The sequence below is a fragment of the Tenrec ecaudatus genome, chromosome 16 (assembly GCF_050624435.1).
Source record: "Tenrec ecaudatus isolate mTenEca1 chromosome 16, mTenEca1.hap1, whole genome shotgun sequence".
In the NCBI taxonomy this organism is placed as follows: domain Eukaryota; kingdom Metazoa; phylum Chordata; class Mammalia; order Afrosoricida; family Tenrecidae; genus Tenrec; species Tenrec ecaudatus.
Window position 1 is genome coordinate 84,552,978 of NC_134545.1, and position 21,611 is coordinate 84,574,588.

At 45.9% G+C, this 21,611-nt stretch overlaps 1 protein-coding gene across 1 annotated transcript in view; it reads left to right on the top strand.

The window, feature by feature from the left end:
- The window catches only part of LOC142428912 (cytochrome P450 2C23-like), a 39,272-nt gene extending 18,406 nt beyond the window's left edge, over window positions 1-20,866 (top strand). Inside the window, exons 3-9 of the mRNA XM_075533824.1 lie at window positions 4,629-4,778; window positions 6,500-6,660; window positions 7,202-7,378; window positions 7,785-7,926; window positions 9,019-9,206; window positions 19,263-19,404; window positions 20,685-20,866. Of these exons, the coding sequence (XP_075389939.1) occupies window positions 4,629-4,778; window positions 6,500-6,660; window positions 7,202-7,378; window positions 7,785-7,926; window positions 9,019-9,206; window positions 19,263-19,404; window positions 20,685-20,866 (1,142 nt within the window). The remainder of the gene's footprint in view (window positions 1-4,628; window positions 4,779-6,499; window positions 6,661-7,201; window positions 7,379-7,784; window positions 7,927-9,018; window positions 9,207-19,262; window positions 19,405-20,684) is intronic.
- The last annotated feature ends 745 nt before the right edge of the window (window positions 20,867-21,611 follow it).

Sequence of the window (21,611 nt, forward strand, 5' to 3'; positions counted from 1 at the left end):
AGGGGCCTGATTACGAGAGCATTTGGCAAAGAGAACTTGAGCAGGGCGACAGGTAGTAGAGAGGGATGGGAGGAAAAAAAGAAAAAGCCCTGAACATATGGGACTTCTGACCACTTGTCAGTTTGTTGACAAAAATTGTAGAGGTCGCAGAGAATGTTAAAATCGAAAGTACCAATTTCTGGCCAGTTAGACCCATTGTCTAATTGGTATTGTAGCCACACTTGGTTACAGAAAAAGACTAGACATTTGGGGCGAATGTCTGGAGCCAGGCCCAGCTTGGTGAGATTGGCCAGCAAGCATCCCAAAGGACTATCCTTAGGAGACTTAGACAGAGCATTTCCCATGTTGTCTCAAACTGCAAGGGGTATGGGTAAAGGAGAAGGATGTCTCCTGGTCTCTGTCCCCACGTATCAGATAGGAAGTGGCCCGGTAACCCTGAGAGGCGTCCTGGTCAGAGTTAGGGACCCAGGGGAGAAACCTGGACTCTCTGGGACAGGAAGGTTCCCTGATGCAGGCCACAGCTTTATTATACTGGCATTCCATGATGCTCACCTTCTGAACACGGTCACTGCAGACAAAATGGGCGCATTGGCAAATGTGGTGAAGAAAGCTGATGGTCCCCAGCTATCAGAAGAGATAGCATCTGGGATCTAATAATAAATAAGAGGCCATCTAGCTGAAAAGCAACAAAGCCCATATTGAAGAATCACACCAGCCTGTGTGATCGTGAGGTGTCGATGGGATCAGGTATCAGGCATCAAAGAACAAAAAATCATATAATTGTGAATGAGGGGTATGCAGAGTGGAATGGAGACTGGAAACCCACCTGGACATCCCCTTACAGAAGGGTTGTAGGGAGGAGATGAGCCATTCAGAATGCAGTGTAGTACCAATGAAACACACAGCTTTCCTCTAGTTCTTCAATGCTTCTTCCAAATCATTATCATGATCCCAATTCTACCTTACAAATCCAGCTAGACCAGGGGATGTACACTAGTACAGATAAGAGCTGGAAACACAAGGAAGCCAGGACAGATGAACCCCTCAGGACCAGTGTTAAGAGGGGTGATACCGGGAGGGAAGGTGGTATAGAAAGGGGGAAACAATCACAATGAACTATGTATAACCTATTCCCTGGGAGACAGACAACAGAAAAGTGAGTGAAGGGAGACATGACAAAATAATCATAATTTATAAGTTATCAAGGGGTTGTGACAGAGGGAGATTGAGAGAGGGGAAAAAAGAAGAGCTGATACCAAGGGCTGAAGTAGGAAGAAAACAATTTGAGAATGATGGTGGCAACAAATGTGCTTGACACAATGGATGGATGTATGAATAAAATGATTTTTAAAAGAAATAGAAAGTATAACTAGACATACATTCCTTCACTGAGGAGTGCAAATACAACAAACTTGTTGGGATGCACTGAGGTGATTCAATTTAAAAATAAGTTGTGCAGCTTGTTGACGTCATAGGCACGAGAGAGTTGGACATGGGATGAGGATGCTTTGCACGATGGTGCGGATGAGGAGCACTGAAGCCCGCTGGACTGCCAAAAGCAGAACCACGTCGAGTTGGGGTAAGACCAGCCAGAAAACTTGTAAGAGGCAAGGATGACGAGATTCATCTCATGTGCTTTGGACGTGTGGTCAGGAGAGTCCGGTCCCTGGAGAAGGACATCATGCTTGGTAAAGGAGAGGGGCAGTGAGAAAGAGGGAGACCCTCCTCAAGATGGACTGACACAGCGGCTGCACCAATGGGCTCCAGCATCAGAACCACTGTGAGGACGGAGCAGGACCCGTGGGGGGAGGGGGCGCAGTTCTGCTGTATGTAGGGTCGCCGTGAATCAGAACTGACCGGATGGCTCGGAGTAACTGCCCCTGTGGGTTTCCAAGACTAAATATTTCAAGAGCAGACAATTTTGCCTTTTGCCCAAGGGGTGACTGGGGGTTTCAAACTGCTGACCTTGTGCTCAACAGCCCAATGTGTAACTATTAAGCCACCAAGGCTCTGGACATGCACACACGCACACACACATGTAAATAAGAAACTGATGCTACATGTGCATACCATGTGTCACATGGGAAATAAAAAGTCACCACAACTGGAGACCCAGGTCAGGGAAGCACAGCTTCATTCCACAGAAACCGCGTGAGCACCTGTCTCTACAATGAGTGGATGAACCCAGACTGGCCGGTCAGGCCGCAGGCTGCTGGCTCATGGGCCGTCGAGGCTGATCCGTCCGACATTGGTGGGCCATGCAGTAGGCTGCCGTCTCAAGTCTCAAACCGCGATGTCAGATGAGGAGCCAGATGCAGGATTTAGAGAGAGCAAAAGGCTGGCGGACTCTGCCAGAGCATTCATCTTGAGGAAGGGATTTCAAAAGGTTTCTGGGGAAAATTCCATGTTTTAATTCCACTTTCCCATTAACTTTTAAAAGACCCCTCATGTTGGATGCAGGCCACTCTACTGAGGAAACTCCATGTCAACTGATTGGCATTTCATAGCAAATCTGATCGTGGAGATGATTACATCATGGAGTGCTAACTGTCAAGCTGCCTCAGGACTCCCAGACTGGAGAATCATGGCCACCATGGCTCTGGACCACGTGGAGAAGGGACAAACATCCCTGCTGAGCCCTGTCCGAATTACTGACCCTCAGAATTTGTGAATATAATGAAATATTTCTATGTTTAAGCATTTTTTAAAAAACTACACCTAAGCATCAAATAACAATAGTTATATTAATATTAATATTCATTGAGTATTTTTATATACCACATACATAGTTGAATGTGTTATGGATATTATCGTATTTCATCAACATAGTGTTCCCAGGAGGAATGTACTCTTTAATTTGCACACAGATGCAGAATCAGAGGCGATAGGAGTAAAGGACGTTTCTAGGATAGAGCGTGTGGGAGCAGAGCTGTGGACGCAGTGTCTAGGTGTGGAGGCCGTAAGCACTAAGTAACCTGCCGCCATGCACTGCACACGGCGACTTGCACGTATCATCTCCCAGATGCTGCCACGCATTTTACACAGCCGTAGTGAAGGTACACAGAAACGTTGGCTAACGGATCTCTTTTAGGATACTCATATCGTTTCATGTATTTCTACATAGTTTTCAGAATAATCATTTCGCCGACGGCTTAGTTTGTGGATGACTAATGCTGACTTGGAGGAGCCTGGGTGTACTGGGGGCTGAGCACTGTGTGGTCAGCTGGAAAGTTGATGGTTCAAACCCACAAGTCGATCCATGGGAGACAGATGAGTCCGTGTACACCCCTGAACATGACAGCCTTGGAAACCCCCGGCAGCACCTCTGCTCTGCTCTGTCGAGTCGCTAGGAGTCAGAATCAATTCAGAGGCAGTGGGTTTGGAAGGGTTGACTGAGGACCCCTAGTGGTTCCATGGTTGCAGCACTTGCCTATTAACTGAGAGGTGGACGGTTTGACCCCAACAGCTTGTCTGAGGGCTGACGATTGGTGGTCTGCTTCCATCCAGGTACACAGCCTGGGAAGCCCTGTGAGACCCTGCTCCGCTGTCCTGTGGAACCACTAGGGACTGGCACCACCTTCATGGCAGTGGGTGTGGTTCCTTTTTAGTGTTCATTTACGGTAGCCACGCATATAATTGCCCTGTTGTTATTGTCTAAATGGCTTACAATTTCCTTAAGTTGGTACGGAGAGCGTCGCAGCATCCATCTGTATACCTTTGTAGAACTATTGCTTTCTGCAACTTTTAGAAGAGCAATCAATGGGTCAGAGACAGTTTTAATCATTTTCTCTAAGTAATCCTTACATTTTCAAAATATGTAGCATCATGGAAAATTTATACAACCTCTACATGCTTGCTGATTTAGGGGATACGAAACAGATATTGAACTCATTGCATGTTGAACTAGGTGCAAGGTAAAGGGCCATGCATCCCAGGGAGTATTTGGAGAGGTCAGTCAGATACCTAACTATAGGAGACCAAACCTCTGAAGAGAAATCACGGCAGGAATCAAATTATGTAATTCAAGGTAGAAAAGAGAACTTGCAATGAGACATTAAAAGACAGGGGGAAAACAAGCTTAAGGAAGATTCCCTCCTGCAGAAGAGTCTCAAGAAGGCTTCACAGATAAGCTTTTAGAAATGAGTGTGAAAGGAGAGCCAGACACTCAAAGAAGGAAACAGGGCAGGGACAAAATTGGGAGCCAGGAGCAAAATGAGGACACAAAATGGTGTGGTGAGTTTAGTGAGAAGATCACAGATCTCCTGTGAAACCAATTCCTCTGAGAGAGGGAAGTGTGAAACCAGAGCCCAGGGGAAGGGGTGTCGTGAGCTCACGTGCCATTTATAACGACCTTTCACACAGTCAGATGGAAGGAACAAACCCATGTGTGGGAATGCGCTCCACCTGCCAATAGTCGCCCCGTCCAATGCTACCACCTTCCCGTTCTGACAACAGCTTGGCTTGGTTTTTCTTTATCACAAAACTTGGTCGAAACCACAGAGCATGTGTGCCCTTACGTTGCCGGAGAAGGGGCCCTGGGGCATCAGGGGTGGACACAAGAGATGGGCCCTCGGGAACATTGGCTCTAGGACACAAAGTGCTTTCTGGGTCTTTGCTCTTTCCCCTAGGAATCGTTTTCAGTCAAGGAGAGAGGTGGAAGCAGATGCGGCGCTTCTCCCTCCTGACCCTGAGGAACTTTGGAATGGGGAAGAGGAGCATCGAGGAGAGGATCCAGGAGGAAGCCCGGTGCCTTGTGGAGGAGCTCCGGAACACAAAGGGTGAATCTCTCTCAGCAGACCTTTGGGAGCAAGGATGAGCCACCCACACTGACCTACACGATCCTCCTTGGGGAGGCACTTAGGAGTTGCCTGCCGTGTTAGTCCAGGTAGACTAGAGAAACAAATTCATAGAGACACTCCTGTGAATTACAAAGAGATTTATATACAAGAGCAATTGAACATTGAGAAAACATCTCAGCCCAGTCCAGATCAAGTCCCTAAGTCCGATATTAGCCCATATGACTGATACTAATCTAGAAAGTCCCCCTCTGACTCACGAAACACATGCCGTGATGCTGAATGTAGATCACAGGCCAGTCGCTGGGTCCAGTGGCATTGGAAACATCTCGGCGCTGACAGAGGTCTCTGCATCAGGGAGGGTCCATGCGTCTTGTCAGCGGTTTTGTCTCCCAGGATGTGAAGTAGTGAGAGTCTCTCCCGTCTCCAAGGAGGAAAATACCAGATTTCCCAGAATACTCAGGAGAAGGCCACGCCCACACAGAGGTCTCATTGAATATGATCTGCTTGACAGCTAGACTCCACCCCTCCACTCTTAATCCTCCAACTGACAAACGATTATATATCTACCACAGCTGCGAAGCAGCAAGGTCGGTAGTTTGAAACCACCAGCTGCTCCTCAGGAGAAACCCGACTCTTTCCATTACAGGAAAGATCCGCAGTCTTGGAGACCCACCTGGACGGTTCTATGCTGGCCGAGTCAGAATCAGCGGCATCAGTGAGGGTCCCAGCCCAGCATCTGATCTGATGAGTTAGTGCAGAGAAAGGAGTGGGATGGATAGTGAGTCAGGACCCTGGCTTCCTTGTGTCTTGGCTGATGTCCCAACAGGGGCTCTTACCCAACCAGACCCAGCCCCACCCTTGGAGAGGCCATTCCACCGCACAGCTACCCTGGGGGACAGAGCATCACTGTTCCACAGCTTCTCCATGACGGTCACTCTTGATGGAAGCAGACTGCACAGCTCCCTCTAATGGAGATGCTGGGGGGTGTCTTCACTACCCACCTCTTGGTTAGCAGCCTCCTGCTTTAAACACTGTGTCCCTAGGGCCCCCTGAGCACTACGAGTCCAGACATACAGACACGGAACTTAGCTCCACTAGGACATTTTCCTCATCCTAAACAAATAGGGCTATAAGTCAGACATCAGAACGAGAATTGAGTGATAGAAAACATGTCCATAATCCTCCAAAGCTCCCCGCCTTCACGTCTATGCCACTCATAGCGCCTCCGTAGGACAGGGAAGAGCTGCCCCTGTGGGTGTCGCAGACTGTCACTGTTTTTCCAAGAGTAGAAAGCCCCACTTTCTCACCTGGTGCAGGCTGGTGGCTTTGCTTGTACAGAATATGCAGCATGCATTCAATACTGCATGACACGATGGGTGCTGTTATTAGACTGGGAAGTCCTGGGTGGTGCAAATGGTTAATGTGCTCAGCCTAAAGGCCTGGTAACCTCTCCACAAAGTCAGCCATTAAAATCCCTACGGATCACAGTCCTTCTGGAACACCCGTGGAGTCGCTGTGAGTCCGAACCAACTTGACAGCAGGGGTGCTGTTCCTGGAGCACTGCGGTCAGTCTTAGGAACAGGGTGATCGTACGTCGCCCTGACTGTGTCTTCACCTGAGCAGAAGAGGTCTTGTGCTTGGGATGACACAGCAGGATGTTGCCCTTTCTCCATGTGAGAGCTGTTCTTCTCTTACACCAGCCCAGCCCTTTGACCCCTCCTTCATCTTCTCCTGTGCTCCTTGTAATGTGATCTGCTCCATCCTCTTCAACGAGCGTTTCCAGTACACTGATGAGAGATTCCTGCACCTGATGAATTTGCTAAATGAAAATTTCAGGTGCCTCAACTCTCGATCAATCCAGGTGAGGCTGAGACTGTCTCTGCACTTGGGGTTCTCTTCCTGACTCAGAATGCCTTCAGGAGGAGGGGGAGGAGCTGCTGACCCACTCCAGGGAGCAAGTGCCAACGTGGGCAGGCCACCTTCCCTCAATCTTGGCAGGATGGAGGACTGCAGATCACTTAGCCCAGCATCGAGGCCACGTTGCCCTCTGCTTCCCACCATGGGTTTACTCAGACAAAAGAAGGCAGAACATTCTGCTCTCAAGTTTCTTGTAAGGTCCCTAACATCCTATTGTCCGCTGTGGCCAGGCGCAGTTGAACTGAGCAAGCAGATGGGGAAGGGCGACTCCTTGAATGGGAGGCTCAGAATTCACTTTTCTTTATGAAAGCCGGGGAAGGATGCTGCATGGTCAGATAGCTCAGAGGGTTAGGTGTTCCATTCCATAAGCTGGTCTCCTTTCACAAACTGAATCTCCTGTGTGTGTGTGTGTGTGTGTGTGTGTGTGTGTGTGTGTGTGTGTGTGTGTGTACACACATATCCCCTTTGTTTCTCCCCATTTTCAGTTGTATAATCTCTGGCCAAACCTTATAAAACATCTTCCTGGAGAGCACAGAGCATTCATAAAAAGAACTCAGGACATGAGGGATTTCATCCTGGAGAAAGTCAAGGAACATCAGGAGTCTCTGGATCCGAACAACCCTCGGGACTACATTGATTGTTTCCTGAACAAGATGGAGCAGGTACCCCCTGCGCTGTCATACCCAGGCCCCGTACCCGTCATTCCATGCAAGTACAGCACGCGGGCATAGTTACACCATGTAGGTAATGATGGATATTTTGGTATCTCATAGCGACAGCAGACGCTGCCCTCATGAATAATGTGCTGCTGGTTACGGCCACGTCGGCGCTGACTCGTGCCAGCCTGATGTCTGACAGAATGCGTTGCCTGGTTCTGGGCCATCACCACGAGGCTTGGGAAGCCATGCCTGTGGCTGTTGAGTCAATCCATCTCTCCCCTCTTAGCTGACCCCCTGCTTGACCAGACGTGCCTGTCCTTTCTCAGCATTGGTCTTCCCAACGACATGTCCAAAGTAAAGGAGTCACAGTCTCTTGAACTCATGTGGCCACGAACTCTTCCACTTTCAGGAGAAAGACAATCCGGCATCTGAATTTAACTTGAGGAACTTGGCAGCTTGTGGATCTAATTTGTTTGTGGCGGGAACAGAGACAACGAGTAGCACCCTGAGATTCGGGCTCCTGCTGCTAATGAAACACCCAGCAGTGGAAGGTACATCAAACTCCCTAAGAGCCATGGAAAGATGGGGTCAGGGCCCGGGAGGAGGAGAGGGAGACACTGGCCGGTATCTGCTGCCTGTAGAACACCAAGCAATGGGCCGTTCGTTGTGGGTTTACTTTTATAGATCAGAATCCCATCTGATGGCGTTGATGAGATGAAGCAGTCTCTTGAGCACACAACACTTTGAATGAAGCTTACAAATGGAGGGGTCTTCTGAATTCCATGCCTCATTTTTGAGACACAAAGCCAGAGAAGGAGCCCGAATTAGATGAGGACACTTCTCATTTTCTGCCTGCCGCTGCCTGACAGTGGCTCTTAACATATTATTTTACCTTGCGGGCCCATGTTTTCACACCTTGACAAGGGATCTGGCTCCCCAAGCACGATTTCTGGCGCCAATCACCCTTGAAATCCAAAGCTTTTCGAATTTATGTTCGTTCGATTTTCTCCAACATTACTCTCAGAGCTCAGACCCTCAGAAGCCAGTGTGTGTCGTGCGTAAAAGAGACAGAACCTGCCAGCCCTCTGAAATGCGTAGGACAGAGTGTACGGCTGACAGAGAGAGGACTCCACCAGAGTGAGCGTTCAACATGGTCTCTCTGCAGGGGCTTGGCCAAGAATTGGGGACAAGCCAAGAGCTCTCCCGCTTGGCTGCTCACCTGTACATGAGAACAAACCTATTAAAGCCAAAAAATGCTCAAACCAGAAACAGCCAAACTCACTGCCATCAAGTCGGTGCCCCCTGAAAATGGCCCGTTAGAGCAGGGTCGGACAGCCCCTGGGAATTCCTGAGCCGGTAGCTCTTCACAGGAGGAGAAAGCCCCACCTTTCTCCCGCGGAGCGGCTGGTGGTTTCGAACTGCTGGCCCTGTGGGTAGCAGCCCAGCATGTAACCACTGCACCACCACGGCTCCTATTGGCAGCCAGCTGGACAGTGAAGAGTCCCTCAGCAGCATGGCAGCGTGCTGGTTAGGAACTGCCTTTGGGACCCTTCTCCAGGCCCCTTTCTGGGGGCGGGGCAAAGCCTTTCTGGGTCTCCAGGGAACAGACCCCTGAGCGGCATTTTCGATTTATGTCTCTGCAGCCAAAGTGCATGAAGAAATTGACCGGGTGATTGGCCACAAGCAAAGCCCCTGCACGATGGACAGGACGAAGCTACCCTACACGGAGGCTGTGTTGCACGAGATACAAAGATTCATCACCCTCCTTCCCTGTAATCTGCCCCACTCCGTGACCAAGGACACGGAATTCAGGACATACGTCATCCCTAAGGTCAGACCAGCCTGGCAGAGCCGGCGGGGTGGGAGGGACTCTGTGGGACCTGGAAGGGTCTGTGGGACGTGTCATTCCTGGGTCAGAGAGACTGGTGACTGAGTCACAGGAAGAGCAGAGGGCAGCGTTACAGAATCTGAGCTTGAAAGCTTTCACTGTGACCATTGACCCTGGTACAACCCCTTCCCTCTGCGGGTCCTTCTCTGTCTTTGTAGAATCCAGGAGGCTGGCCCAGGGCTTCCAAGGCTCCTTGCTCTGCTCATATCAAATGTGTCAATGTCAAATGAGCAACGATTTGGGTGAATTAATCTCTTGGAACCTGAAATCTGAGCCAAGCAACACACAGACAGACAGGGACAGGGAAGGATGGGACATGTGCCTCCACTTGAGCCCAGTCTGCCTCGCCTTCCTTTATTTGGACCTCTCTCCTCCCAGGACGATTGGAGGGAGCGCTGCCCCGGGAAGTCCCTATGGATAGAACACTAGCCTGTGTGCATCCAGGGGAAGCCATCAGGCTTGTGTAGTGAGTAAGAGCTTGGATTTGACCTTTCACCTCTTTCCGAACATAAAAGAGGCATAAAAGATGTCAACCCCGTCTGAAAATGTTACTATACTCCCAAAGGTCAGTAGAGAAGTCTTTTAACACATCTCACTGTCACTGAGTCAGTGCTGACTCAAGGCGACCCTCTTGGGTTTCTGAGATTGTAATTGTTTTTTTAATTTATTTTTTTATTGTAATTGTTTATGGGAGTTGAAAGCCCCGTCTTTCTCCCTCAGACCTGCTAGTGGTTTCGAACTGCTGACCATGTGGATCACAGTCCAACGCATCACCACTACACCAACAAGGATCCCTTGAACACTTTAGGTCCCCAACACAACAGAACAGCACACTGCCATCCAGTCTATTCTGACTCGTGGCAGCCCTACAGGACAGGGTAGAATGGCCCCCTGGTGGTTTTCTGAGACTGCAACTCTTTATGGGATTAGAAAGCCTCGTCTTTCTCCTATAGAGTGGCTGGTAGTTTCGAACTGCCCACCTGGTAGTTAGCAGCTGAATGTGCAACCACTATGCCTCTAGGGCTCTTCCACCTAAGGCCTAGCTTTACATTAAAAAGCACTATCCAGTTAGCATGGTATTATATATTACAACAGGAACACCAGAATGATTCGACATCATGCGAGCCAGTCAGTATAGAAAATGCACTTGATAATGTTCAGCCTTCACTCTTGATATTTTAACCTTCAATGGACCAGGAATAGATGAATGTCTATTTAATTAGAGAAAATAGATCTCTCAAGCAAATGTCCCAATTATTTCATTAATAAAAGACTAGAACCATTCTCCTTAATAACAGAAATAAGACAAGGCCATCCATTACCATTATTATTCACTATGAACCAGAAAATAGAAAGCAACAAGAGACATAAAATGATTTAAAGGTGGCCGACTTGCAGGTCATAAAATAGCACTTGGAAAACGCAAGAGAATTAAAAGAAATGCCATTGCAAAAATGATGATAATAATTGGGTACCAATCATGTTTGCAAAAAAACGATGGTTACTCTCTAAAATACAAAATCATTTAAAAGAGATAATGAAAGTTTTTCATGACTCAAAACAACAAAGAAGGTAAAACACTTAGGAACAAACAAGTGATTCACGAGATTGATTTAAAGAAAGAAAACTTTAAACTTTTACTAAGAGATAACAAACATTATAAATAAGTCAATCTATGTATATAATGAGATCTAAATCCAAATATCAACCCGATATTTTTCCTTAGTACTAGACGAACAGATCCCAAATCTGATATGGAACACTGAGAAATAAAGAATCTCAGGAGTAGTTCCTGCCAAACATTGAAACATACTCTAAAGCCATAGTCAAATTAAGGCAGTGACATACAGCTCCTTGGATAGGCAGATCAATGATGACGGGCCTAAGAAACAAAGCTACATACACATGGGATCATAGGACATGATAAAGATGTCCTTTTTCCTTTTACCCAGGAGGGGAAATCTGAATTATTCGGTAAGCACCAAAGCAGTTACCCTCAAGGCCACCCCACTTGGCCGGTATCTTTTGAAGCTGAGCACCAAGCCTTTCTTCTGAGGTACCGGGGACAGACGCCAGTCTTCATGCAAGAGCCCAGTGTTGTCACTGTTTACACCTTGCTGGGACTCGATTACTTAAGAGATATTGGCAAACTCCCAGTGGAGTTGGAAATAAATACAGGCAAACCTACATAAGTAAGCCAGAACATGCATGAGGGAGAAAATTGTAAGAAAATGAAGAATAATTCCCACTCACACATAGAAGTGTTCAAATGCACCCTGGGAAAGACTGAAAACTTCTGACACCTGAAAACACAAGCCCCCACCCCCACCCCACGGAGTGCCGGCTCTCACAGCTTCACAAAGGGACAGAACCCTCTTCCTAGCTTACAGGTGACTCAGATGTGCGCATGCTGAATCTTAAACTATAAACGTACTGAGTTAAAGGGAAATATGTTGTGTTGTTGTTGAGACTGTCAGAAGACAAAAGCCTTCCTGACATTGACCAAAGGAGGGCAGAGGTGGGAGTGGACAAGAGATGACCAATTTAAGAACGGATAAATTTAATTACATGCACATAAGACAAAAATCTACCCAAAGACACAAGGTCAAAAGATAACTGGCAAATTGAGGGGAAATGCCATGTAATGCACAAGAGCCAAGGACTCGGGGCAGAGGAACCAGATGAGCATCTAAAGCCACTGCTGTGTGCCACCGAGATGCTGCCAGCTCATGGTGACCCAGGCACTGTTGGCATGAGCAAAACCCAACCCCCAACACTGAAAGTACAAAGGCCAGAATGTGAAAATTCGATGAAAGAATTACAAACAGCTTTTAAGTGTGTGGAAATGAGAGATTGCAGTGAATGAAATGAAACAAAGTGTATAAATTGTGTCGTCTCCAAGGAGGGAATCTTGAAATAAAATCATTGTATTGGAGGCTCGTACAACTCTTATCACAATCCATCAAGGCATCCATTGTGTCAAGCACACGTATACATTTGTTGCCCTCATCATTCTCAAAACATTTGTGTTCTGCTTGAGCCCTTGGTATCAGCTCCTGGTGTTTCCCCTCTCTCCCTCTTCTCGCCTCCCTCATAAGCCCTTGATAATTTATAAATTACTACTATTTTGTCACATCTTACACTGTCTGACGTCTCCCTTTACCCACTTTTCTGTTGTCCGTCCCCCAGGGAAGGGATTCTACGTAGATCCTTGTAATCAGTTCCCCCTTTCCACCTCACCCTCCCTCCACCTTCCCAGTATCGCCACTCTCATCACTGGTCCTGAAGGGATCAGTTGTCCTGGATTCCCCGTGTTTCCAGTTCCTAGCTGTACCAATGTACATCCTCTGGTCTAGCCAGATTTATAAGGTAGAATTTGAGATCATGATAGTGTTGGGGGGAGGATTTAAGAACTAGAAGAAAGTTGTGTGTTCCATTGTTGCTACACTGCACCCTGACTGGCTCGTCGCCTCCCTGCAAACCTTCTGTCGGGGGGTGTCCAGTTGCCTACAGATGAGCTTTGCGTCCCCAATCTGCACTGCCTCTCATTCACACTGATATGATTGTGTGTTCTTTGATGCCTGATCCCTGATCCCTTCGACACCCATGATCACACAGGCTGGTGTGCTGCTTCCATGTGGGCTTTGTTGCTTCTGAGCTAGATGGCCGCTTGTTTACCTTCAAGCCTTTAGGACCCCAGACACTATATCTTTTGATAGCCAGGCACCTTCAGCTTTCTTCACCACATTTGCTTATGCACCTGCTTTGTCTTCAGTGATTGTGTCCAAAGGTGAGAATCATGGAATGCCAATTTAATAGAACAAAGTGTTCTTGCCTTGAGGGAGTACTCAAGTATAGACCCAATGTCCGTCTGCTACCTTAACTAAACCTAGAAATATATTCACATAGATCTATTTCCCTATCATCATGTAAATATAGTCACATATGTACATGCCTGTATTTAGACCTCTATAAATGCCCTTTGCCTCCTAGTGCTTTCCACTATTTCCTTTGACTTTCCTCTTGTCCCACTATCATGCTCAGCCTTCATTTGGGTTTCAGTGATTCCTCTCAGTTACATTGTCATTGATCAATCCCTATCAGGCCTCTTACACCCTCCTTCCCACTACTTTTAGATCACTTGTTATTCCCTTGTCCTTGGTTTTGTTAACACCACTTCCATTTTCCAACCTCCCCCTTTCCCATGTCCTGCTGGAACCATCAGACCCTTTGTTTTCTCCTCCAGACTGTTCATCCACCTATCTTATCTACATAGACCTGCAGAGTTAATAATATCCACAGAAAACAAGACAGAGCAAAACAAAGCAACAAAAGAAAACTAAAAAACCAATGACAAAAAAGAGAAAAGCCTGTAAAGAGTTCAGTCTGTTTGTTGACCTTTAGGAGTGTTTTCCAGTAGAGTCTGATGGGATGCTACACCCTCATCTGGGGACTTCCTTGCTCTGTTCCCCTTGCTGTTCTGTTGCATGCCCTTAGTGTTTTGCCTCCGTGGGGATGGGGTCAGATCAGGCACAATTCCGACACTGTGACTCCAGTGTTGTCCCCTGTAGGGCTATGGGTCAGTGAGGGATGTCATGTCTCCTAGTGGGGTCAGCCATATGGCCCTCTTTGTGCATTGGCTGCTCTGAGCAGGGATATCGTCCTCAAGGCTTGGTGGGCCAGGGTGTGCTCCACTCTCTCTTCCTCCCCCTTCCTTTACTGCTTGTGCTCTGATCATACATGTCCCTCTCCCTGCGCTGTAGCTTCAGTGCTGTCCTCTGAAGTGAATTCTTCTTGGGGGATGGGTGGGTGTCCATGTAGTTGGGATTGGGGCCAGGTCCTCAGACCTCTCTCTGGGTTCCCTGCTTCATGCCAGTATGTTTCATTCACATCTCGGACCACCGGGTTGAAGTCTGGTCCCTCTTTCCCTGTGGAAATATAAACAATACCCTCCCCTTGGATGGATCAGTGCCCTGTTCCACCAGCTACCCAATTCTCTCTTTTTTTTTCCTTTGTCCCCTTTCCTTTTTAGTTGGCTACAATATGCACCCATGGATTTGGTCTGGTCCCTGCCATACTACCTGGACCTTACCCCAGGAATGCTTGTATACAGTAGCTTTTTCCCTATGCCCCTTTTGCATTTCTTTTTTAAGCTTACCTCAGTGGACTCATGTTGTACTTGTCTTTTTATGCTTGGCTTACTTCAGTTAGCATAATTTCCTCCAGTTCCTCCCATGAAGTGACGTACTTCATGCATTCATCACTGCTTTTTAGAGATGCGTAGTACTCCATTGTATGTATGTACCACAGTTTAATCCTTTCATCTGCTGATGGGAATTTGGGTTGCTTCCAACTCCTTCCAATTGTGAACTGTACCGCGATGAACATTGGGGCACAGATGTCTGGCCATGGTTTGTTTCTTGCCTCTTCTGAGCATATGGCCAGAAGGCGGATTGCTGGGTTGTGTGGTAGCTCAAATTCTATCCATTTTTTATACAGCCAAATCATGTCCATAGTGGCTATACATACGAACAGGTCCACCAGCAGTGAGTGACAGTTCCTATCTCACCACAACCCTTCCAACACTTGTTGCTTTCTGATTTTTTTGAATAGGGTTTCTAACTCACAGCCTTCAAGTAGATTCTGACTCATGGCAACCTTATTGGACAGTGTAGAACTGTCCCTGTGAGTTTCCAAGACTTTAAGTCTTTATGGGTATAGAAAAGGGAAAGAAATTCATTTTTACTCTATAGTCATTTGTACCTTTTTCACTTTTTATATAAAGTATTCATGCATTTGTCAAGGATTTCATCTTGTTTGGATCCACAATTAGTCCACAATCAATGCTCATGGGAACACCACTCAAGAGATCAAATGATACAGTATATTGGGTCAATCTTCTGCACCTGCTTTAAAGCAGTGGCTCTCAATCTTCCTAATGCCCCACCCTTTAATACAGTTCCTCATGTTGTGGTGACCCCAACCATAAAATCATTTTTGTTGCTACTTCATCACTGTCATTTTGCTACAGTTATGAATTGGGCAACCCCTGTGAAAGGGTCATTTGACCCCCAAAGGGTGGCGGCCCACAGGTTGAGAACCGCTGCTTTAGAGTGTTGAAAAGCAGAGATGTCACTTTGAGGACTCATGTGCACCTGACCCAAAAGCCATGGTGTTTTCAACTGCTTCAGATGCATATTACAATTGTCCATTATCTATGGAACACTAGAAAAAACAAAACCCTGCTACCTTTGGATGATGGTGCGATGAAGGACATTGAAAGCTCCATGGGACCTATGGGAAACTGTTTTCAACAAGAAGATGGCCCTAGGTCATGACCCCTGTTCCTCTGGTGGATATCTGTATGTTGATGTTTTTTCTTTGTCTTTTTTTTTTTTTGCTTTGGTTTGGTTTTTCTCTTTACTTATGATTGTTATTATTTTGTTTTTGTTTTTGGTGTTGATCTATACAAGAAAGCAGGATGGGCAGTCTTAAGGAGACAGTGGCTGGACCAACAGTTCTTGAGGGGCATGGGAGGGGAGAAGGGGGCAGGGAGGTGAGTGGGGAGCCCACAATTACAGGTCCAGGGGAATAGTAAGAGTTCTAAAATGAACGGTGAGGAGGGTGTGGTTTTTGGGGGGCATGTCTGTCAATCAAATTGTATCTGAGAAGAATTGCTTAGAGGTGAGCAACATACAAGCATAATAGTAGGGTGGGAGGAAAAAATCAAAACTGAATATATATGTGTATATGTGCATTTATGTATAAACATATATGTGTGTATGTACATATGTAAATGCAACAAGGAAACAGATGGACTTTGGACCTCTACTTAAATCTTACCTCTGTACAAGAATAGTTTGTTGTAATAATGTGGCAATGTATGATCTTCACCTTCCTAACATGATCACTGAAGACCAAATGGGTGCATAAGCAATTGTGGTGAAGAAAGCTTATGGTGCCTGGCTATCAAAAGCTATAGTGTCTGGGGTCTTAGAGGCTTGGGGTTAAACAAGTAGCCATCTAGCAGGGAAGTAATGAAGCCCACATGGAGGAAGCACACCAACCTGTGTGATCATGAGGTATTGATGGGAAGAGGTATCACAAGTTCAAAAAACATACATCCAAATGAATATGAAGGGAACTGGACATGGTGGAGACTCAAAGTCCACCAGCAAGAAAATTGGACAGTCCCTCTTAGAAGGGCCTCACAGAACAGAGGATAAATCCAGGATGCAGTGTGACACTGAGGAGCCACACAATTATCCCCTAGTTCTTTAAGATTCCTGCTTCATTCCTGGGTTTCGGCACACACACATACAAAATGTTTCCGGGACGTGACTCAGTGGATTCCAACGGAGTCAAAACTCCAAGTCTCTCTGTCCCTCCTGAGTCCAGGAAGAAAAGAAATTCCCCCCGAAGTAAGCTTTGAGGATTTGAGACAAGAATAAAATCGAGCTCTTTGTAAGGGAGGCAGCAATGACGAGAACGACCACAGGACACCGTGCGAGTTGCAAACTCCACTTCCTCTCCAGCAGTTGATTATTACCCATGACCATGGACAGCTTCATGTGTTACATGGCTGGAGAAAAGAATCCACTCAGCCTATGGAAATGTGCTCAGAGCGATCACACCCGACTTGGAGGGCATCGGTCTACACAGTCGAGAACTGAGGCCGTCCACGAACACTTTATCACACAGATGACACGGTTCACAAAACAAAGACAGTTGGCGGTTTCCTTGAGGTCACCTGTGGACGGGTGAGGAATGCAGACTGGGCTTCTACTGGGCGATGCGCTTAAAGGGGCAGCATCATACAGTAGTTGATTTTAGGAATGACGTACAGGGATTCTTCATCATATGCTATAGTTTTCATTGGGTTCATAATGCATCCCTGGTGGAAGTTGACACAGATTTATTTTTGTTGTTGCTATTTATTTATTTTAGCGCTAGGTTAGGGTTAGTGCTCAGCTTTGGGCTTGGTTTAGCTTTAAGTCTGGGTTAGGGCTAAAGTGATAACACCTGGGTTAAGGATTAACAGTTAAGGGCTAGAGCTAGCGTTAGGGTTGACACAGCTATAAGGAGACATCTCAAGCGCGTGTGAGGATTCCTTGTGGCACCAGGGGCTCATTTCATGAAGCAAACATTAATATAAATGTTTAAGTGGTCTAGGAAAGTTCATATCAGGCTAGCCTCAAGATCCTTACTTGTATTACAGTTTTGTCACAAAGAAATATTCCTCTCATACAACCACTGAAAACAAATGTGTTTATAAGCAAATGTGATGAAGAAAGCTAATGGTGCTCGGCTATCAAAAGATAGCATCTGGGGTCTTAAAGGCTTGAAGATAAACAAGTGGGCATCTAGCTGAGAAGCCAAAGCCCACATGGAAGAAGAAAACTAGCCTGTCTGACCACAAGGTGCAGAAGGGACCAGTTATCAGACATCAAAGAGCTAAAAACCATATCAGTGGGTGCCCACCTCCCTGATACTATATATGAAGACAAACATGTGCATAAGCAAATGTGAAGAAAGCTGATGGTGCTAAGCTATCAAAAAATATAGCGTCTTGGGTCTTAAAGGTTCAAAGATACACAAGTGACCATCTAGCTCAGAAGCAACAAAGCCCACATGGAAGAAACACACCAGCCTGTGTGACCACGAGCTGTCGAAGGGATCAGGTATCAAGCATCAAAAAAACATATCATTGAAAAGGTGGGTGAGTTCAGAGTGGAGACTCAAAGCTCAATGGTAGTCAACGGACACCCCTTACTGAAGGATTGTTGGGAGGAGATGAACCAGGCAGGATGCAGGGTAGCAACAATGAAACACATAACTTTCCTCTAGTTCTTAAATGCTTCCTCCCCCCAACTCTCATGATCCCAATTCTACCTTACAAATCTGGCTAGACCAGAGGATGTACATTGGTACAGATAGCAACTGGAAACACAGGGAATCCAGGACAGATGACACCTCCAGGACCAGTGGTGAGCGTGGCGATGCCTGGAGGGTGGAGAGAATGTGGGGTAGAAAGGGGGAACTGATTACAAGAATCTACGTATAGCCTCCTCCTTGGGCGAGGGACAGCAGAGGAGGCGGGGGGAGACATTGGACAGTGTAATATATGACAAAATAATAATAATATATGAATGATGAAGGGTTCATGAGGTAGGGGGGAGTAGGGAGGGAGGGGGGAAAATGAGCAGCAGATATTAAGGGCTCAAGTAGAAGGCAAATGTTTTGAGAATGATGATGTCAACAAATGTACATATGTTCTTGACACAACGGATGTATGCATGGATTGTGATAAGAATTGTACGAGCCCCCAATAAAATGATTAAAAAAAAAAGAAATATTCCTCCCATCGACTTTGTACAAAAGACAGCTCTGCCAAAATGTCCTCCCCCAGAGCGTATTTCCATAAGGCCTTAACTTAACCAGAGGAGAAACCTCTTTCTCAGGTTTATGGCACTTAGCACTTAATGCACTCTCAGGAGCTTGTAAGGAGAATATATACACGGTCCCAGAGAGGCAGTTGGATAAGCGTCATTCCTACTACTTCAGTAGAGTAGATCCTAACTATATAGCATTTGTGTGACTGGGATTTTTATGGGAGCAGATAGTCTTTCTCAGGCAGGGTGCCTAGTGAGTTCAAACCATGGCCTTTAGGTTGACGGTCCACCCCTTGCCCAACAGGGACACCATGGAATCTTAGAGATTCAGCAAAGACTGACTTAAATTCAATCACACCATTTTGATCAAAAAAGTTTACTAATTTTTCTTTTATAACAGAATGGTTTTTATTATTAGGTAAGATCATGTATAAAATGTATACAATAGTGTCTATAAAGTAAGCTATAACTCAAGACAGTGAGTCACCAGAAAAGTTTGAAAGAACTCACCCATCCTATACCTACTATGTTAAGAATCTTAAGCTTGTCTCTGAATCAAGGATAAGTAAAATCAAATACCTGTCCATTCTGCATTTCTTGCTTCTAGGGCACTACTATATTTCCGGTACTGTCTTCAGTCTTGTTTGATGACAAGGAGTTTTCTAATCCGGAGAAGTTTGACCCGAACCATTTTTTGGATAAAAACGGCAACTTCATGAAATCAGACTACTTTGTGCCCTTTTCCCTTGGTAAGTACAAATAACCCCCCATACCATACATGGACCCTGTGGACCATTTCTAGACCACTGAATTCATTACATCTCATTGGATGATTGCAAAGTCAATCATTTCAAAATCTTACCATCCAAACTTAGATAGAGCCATTTAAGTCTCTAACCAATAAAACCACTCACTGTCATCGAGTCAATACTGACCCATGGAGACTCTATTGGGCAAACTAGAACTGCCCCTGTGAGTTTCAGACATTGAAACTCTTCACAGGAGCAGAAAACCTCAGCCTTTCCCCACGGCAAGACTGCTGAGTTCATAACCACTGTGCCCCTCCATCCAATGGGATCAGATAACCCAGGGACTAGGTTGTGGTTTAACAATTGAACATAATGACAGTTTAACAAATAACAAGTCAATCCAATGGAGAGGGTACGTATTACCAGATGACCAAGGGAACTGCCATTGCAAACTTTATTGACCTTTTTTTGTAAAATCGTCTTTCTTACCCAAAACAGAGTGGCTAACTGTGTGAGTTTTCTGTTTCTTAGACCTCGAGGCCATGGAGGGGACCTTGGTCACCTCATCTTTCTTTCTCTCTACACTTCAGAGCCCCACATACCCCTGCTGCCTCTGGACCAGAGCTGAGTAGCTCCTTGTCGCTATCGCCATGTCAACCAATTTAGGATTGGTGGCACACAATCTTTCCCCTTGTTATTCTTTGTACCCTGTTGATGATTCCCCCCCCCACACACCTTAATCCTCTTATTTAGAGCTACAGAAATTATAACCATACAACAAAAAAATAATGGAAGATGCAGAAGAGAGAGAGAGAAGAAAGTTCTGCCCTCTCACCTTATGGAGATAAACATTATTTTACTACGTATACTTCAAGTAATTATTCCTGCATACAACAGATGTATATTATAGAAGCAAATGTAGTCCTGATCTATTTGATAAAGTGCTTTTACTAATATGCCATGACTAAACAACTGTCCGTTGTAAACATATTCTTTCAGAAATGGATGCATAATTTCTTACATCCATCCATGGATGTCGGGCTTCACCTAATTCATTAGTATCATACACAATGGATGCAACTGACATCCTCACACGAATTTCCATTTCTTGCAGAGAAGTTCTCAGAAGGGGAATCTCTGGATGAAGTTGTGTAAACTTCTTTAGAGGGTTTCAATTTGTGATGCTTTGCCGGTTAACTGTCCTCTAGCAGATGTGGGGTTCTGGGTAGGTCCTCAATGGTGTTACGTAAGCGAGCTGCCGAGGTGCTTCCTCTTTCCAGGGAAACGAGCTTGTGTCGGAGAGAGCCTGGCCCGCATGGAGCTCTTCCTCTTCCTCACCGCCATCCTGCAGAGCTTTTCCTTGAAGCCCGTCACTGCGCCTCAGGATCTGCCCCTCAAGCCTCTTACTAGTGGGATCATCAATTCCCCACCACCTTTCAAGTTATGCCTCGTTCCGAGATAAGACAAGAACTCTAATCCATTCATCATCTGCACTGGAAATCAATGTTCTTCCCTCTACTGGAAATTTATTTCATGTCGATCTCTTCCTTTCAAATGCCACTTAGGCTAGAAACACCATGCACTAAAAAGTTGATGGACATTTGGTGAAATCTACAAATCCTTTGACAAAAGTGACTGGATTCTGTGAAGTGCAAGGTACACCATGGCCTCTGAAGCCAGCTCTGATCCAATCAGACCAGTCTGATAGATGGCCTGGATCATGGGCAATCAACAAACAGTAGCGCCTTTACCATTTCTTGCTAAGGAGCCCTGGCAGTCATTGGGCTGCTCTCTATAAGCTCGGTGGGTCAAACCCATCAGCTGCTCCATGGGAGGAAAATGAGGCTGTCTATTCCCATAAATATTTCCAGCTTCAGAAACTAGGGAGCAGTTCTATTCCATTCTTTCCAGGATCACTGCAATTCAGAGTTCACTAAGTGGGTTGGGTTTCACTATTTTGGTGCTTTTAGATATAATGGTAATTTCTAGTTTGTTGGTTTGGTTTTAAACTAGACACCATTACAGACTGATCTATGTGTATTTTTCTATTTCCAATTGAAATCGTTTTTATGAATTTTGTCACGTTAAAAAAATAAAGCTTATTCTCAATAAAGATTTTATAGTTGACTTCATTCTCGGGAGAAGACTCCAAAGTCAAATGTATTTTATAGAGACCCCTTTATTAATTCTTTAGAGAAAAGGCAAGA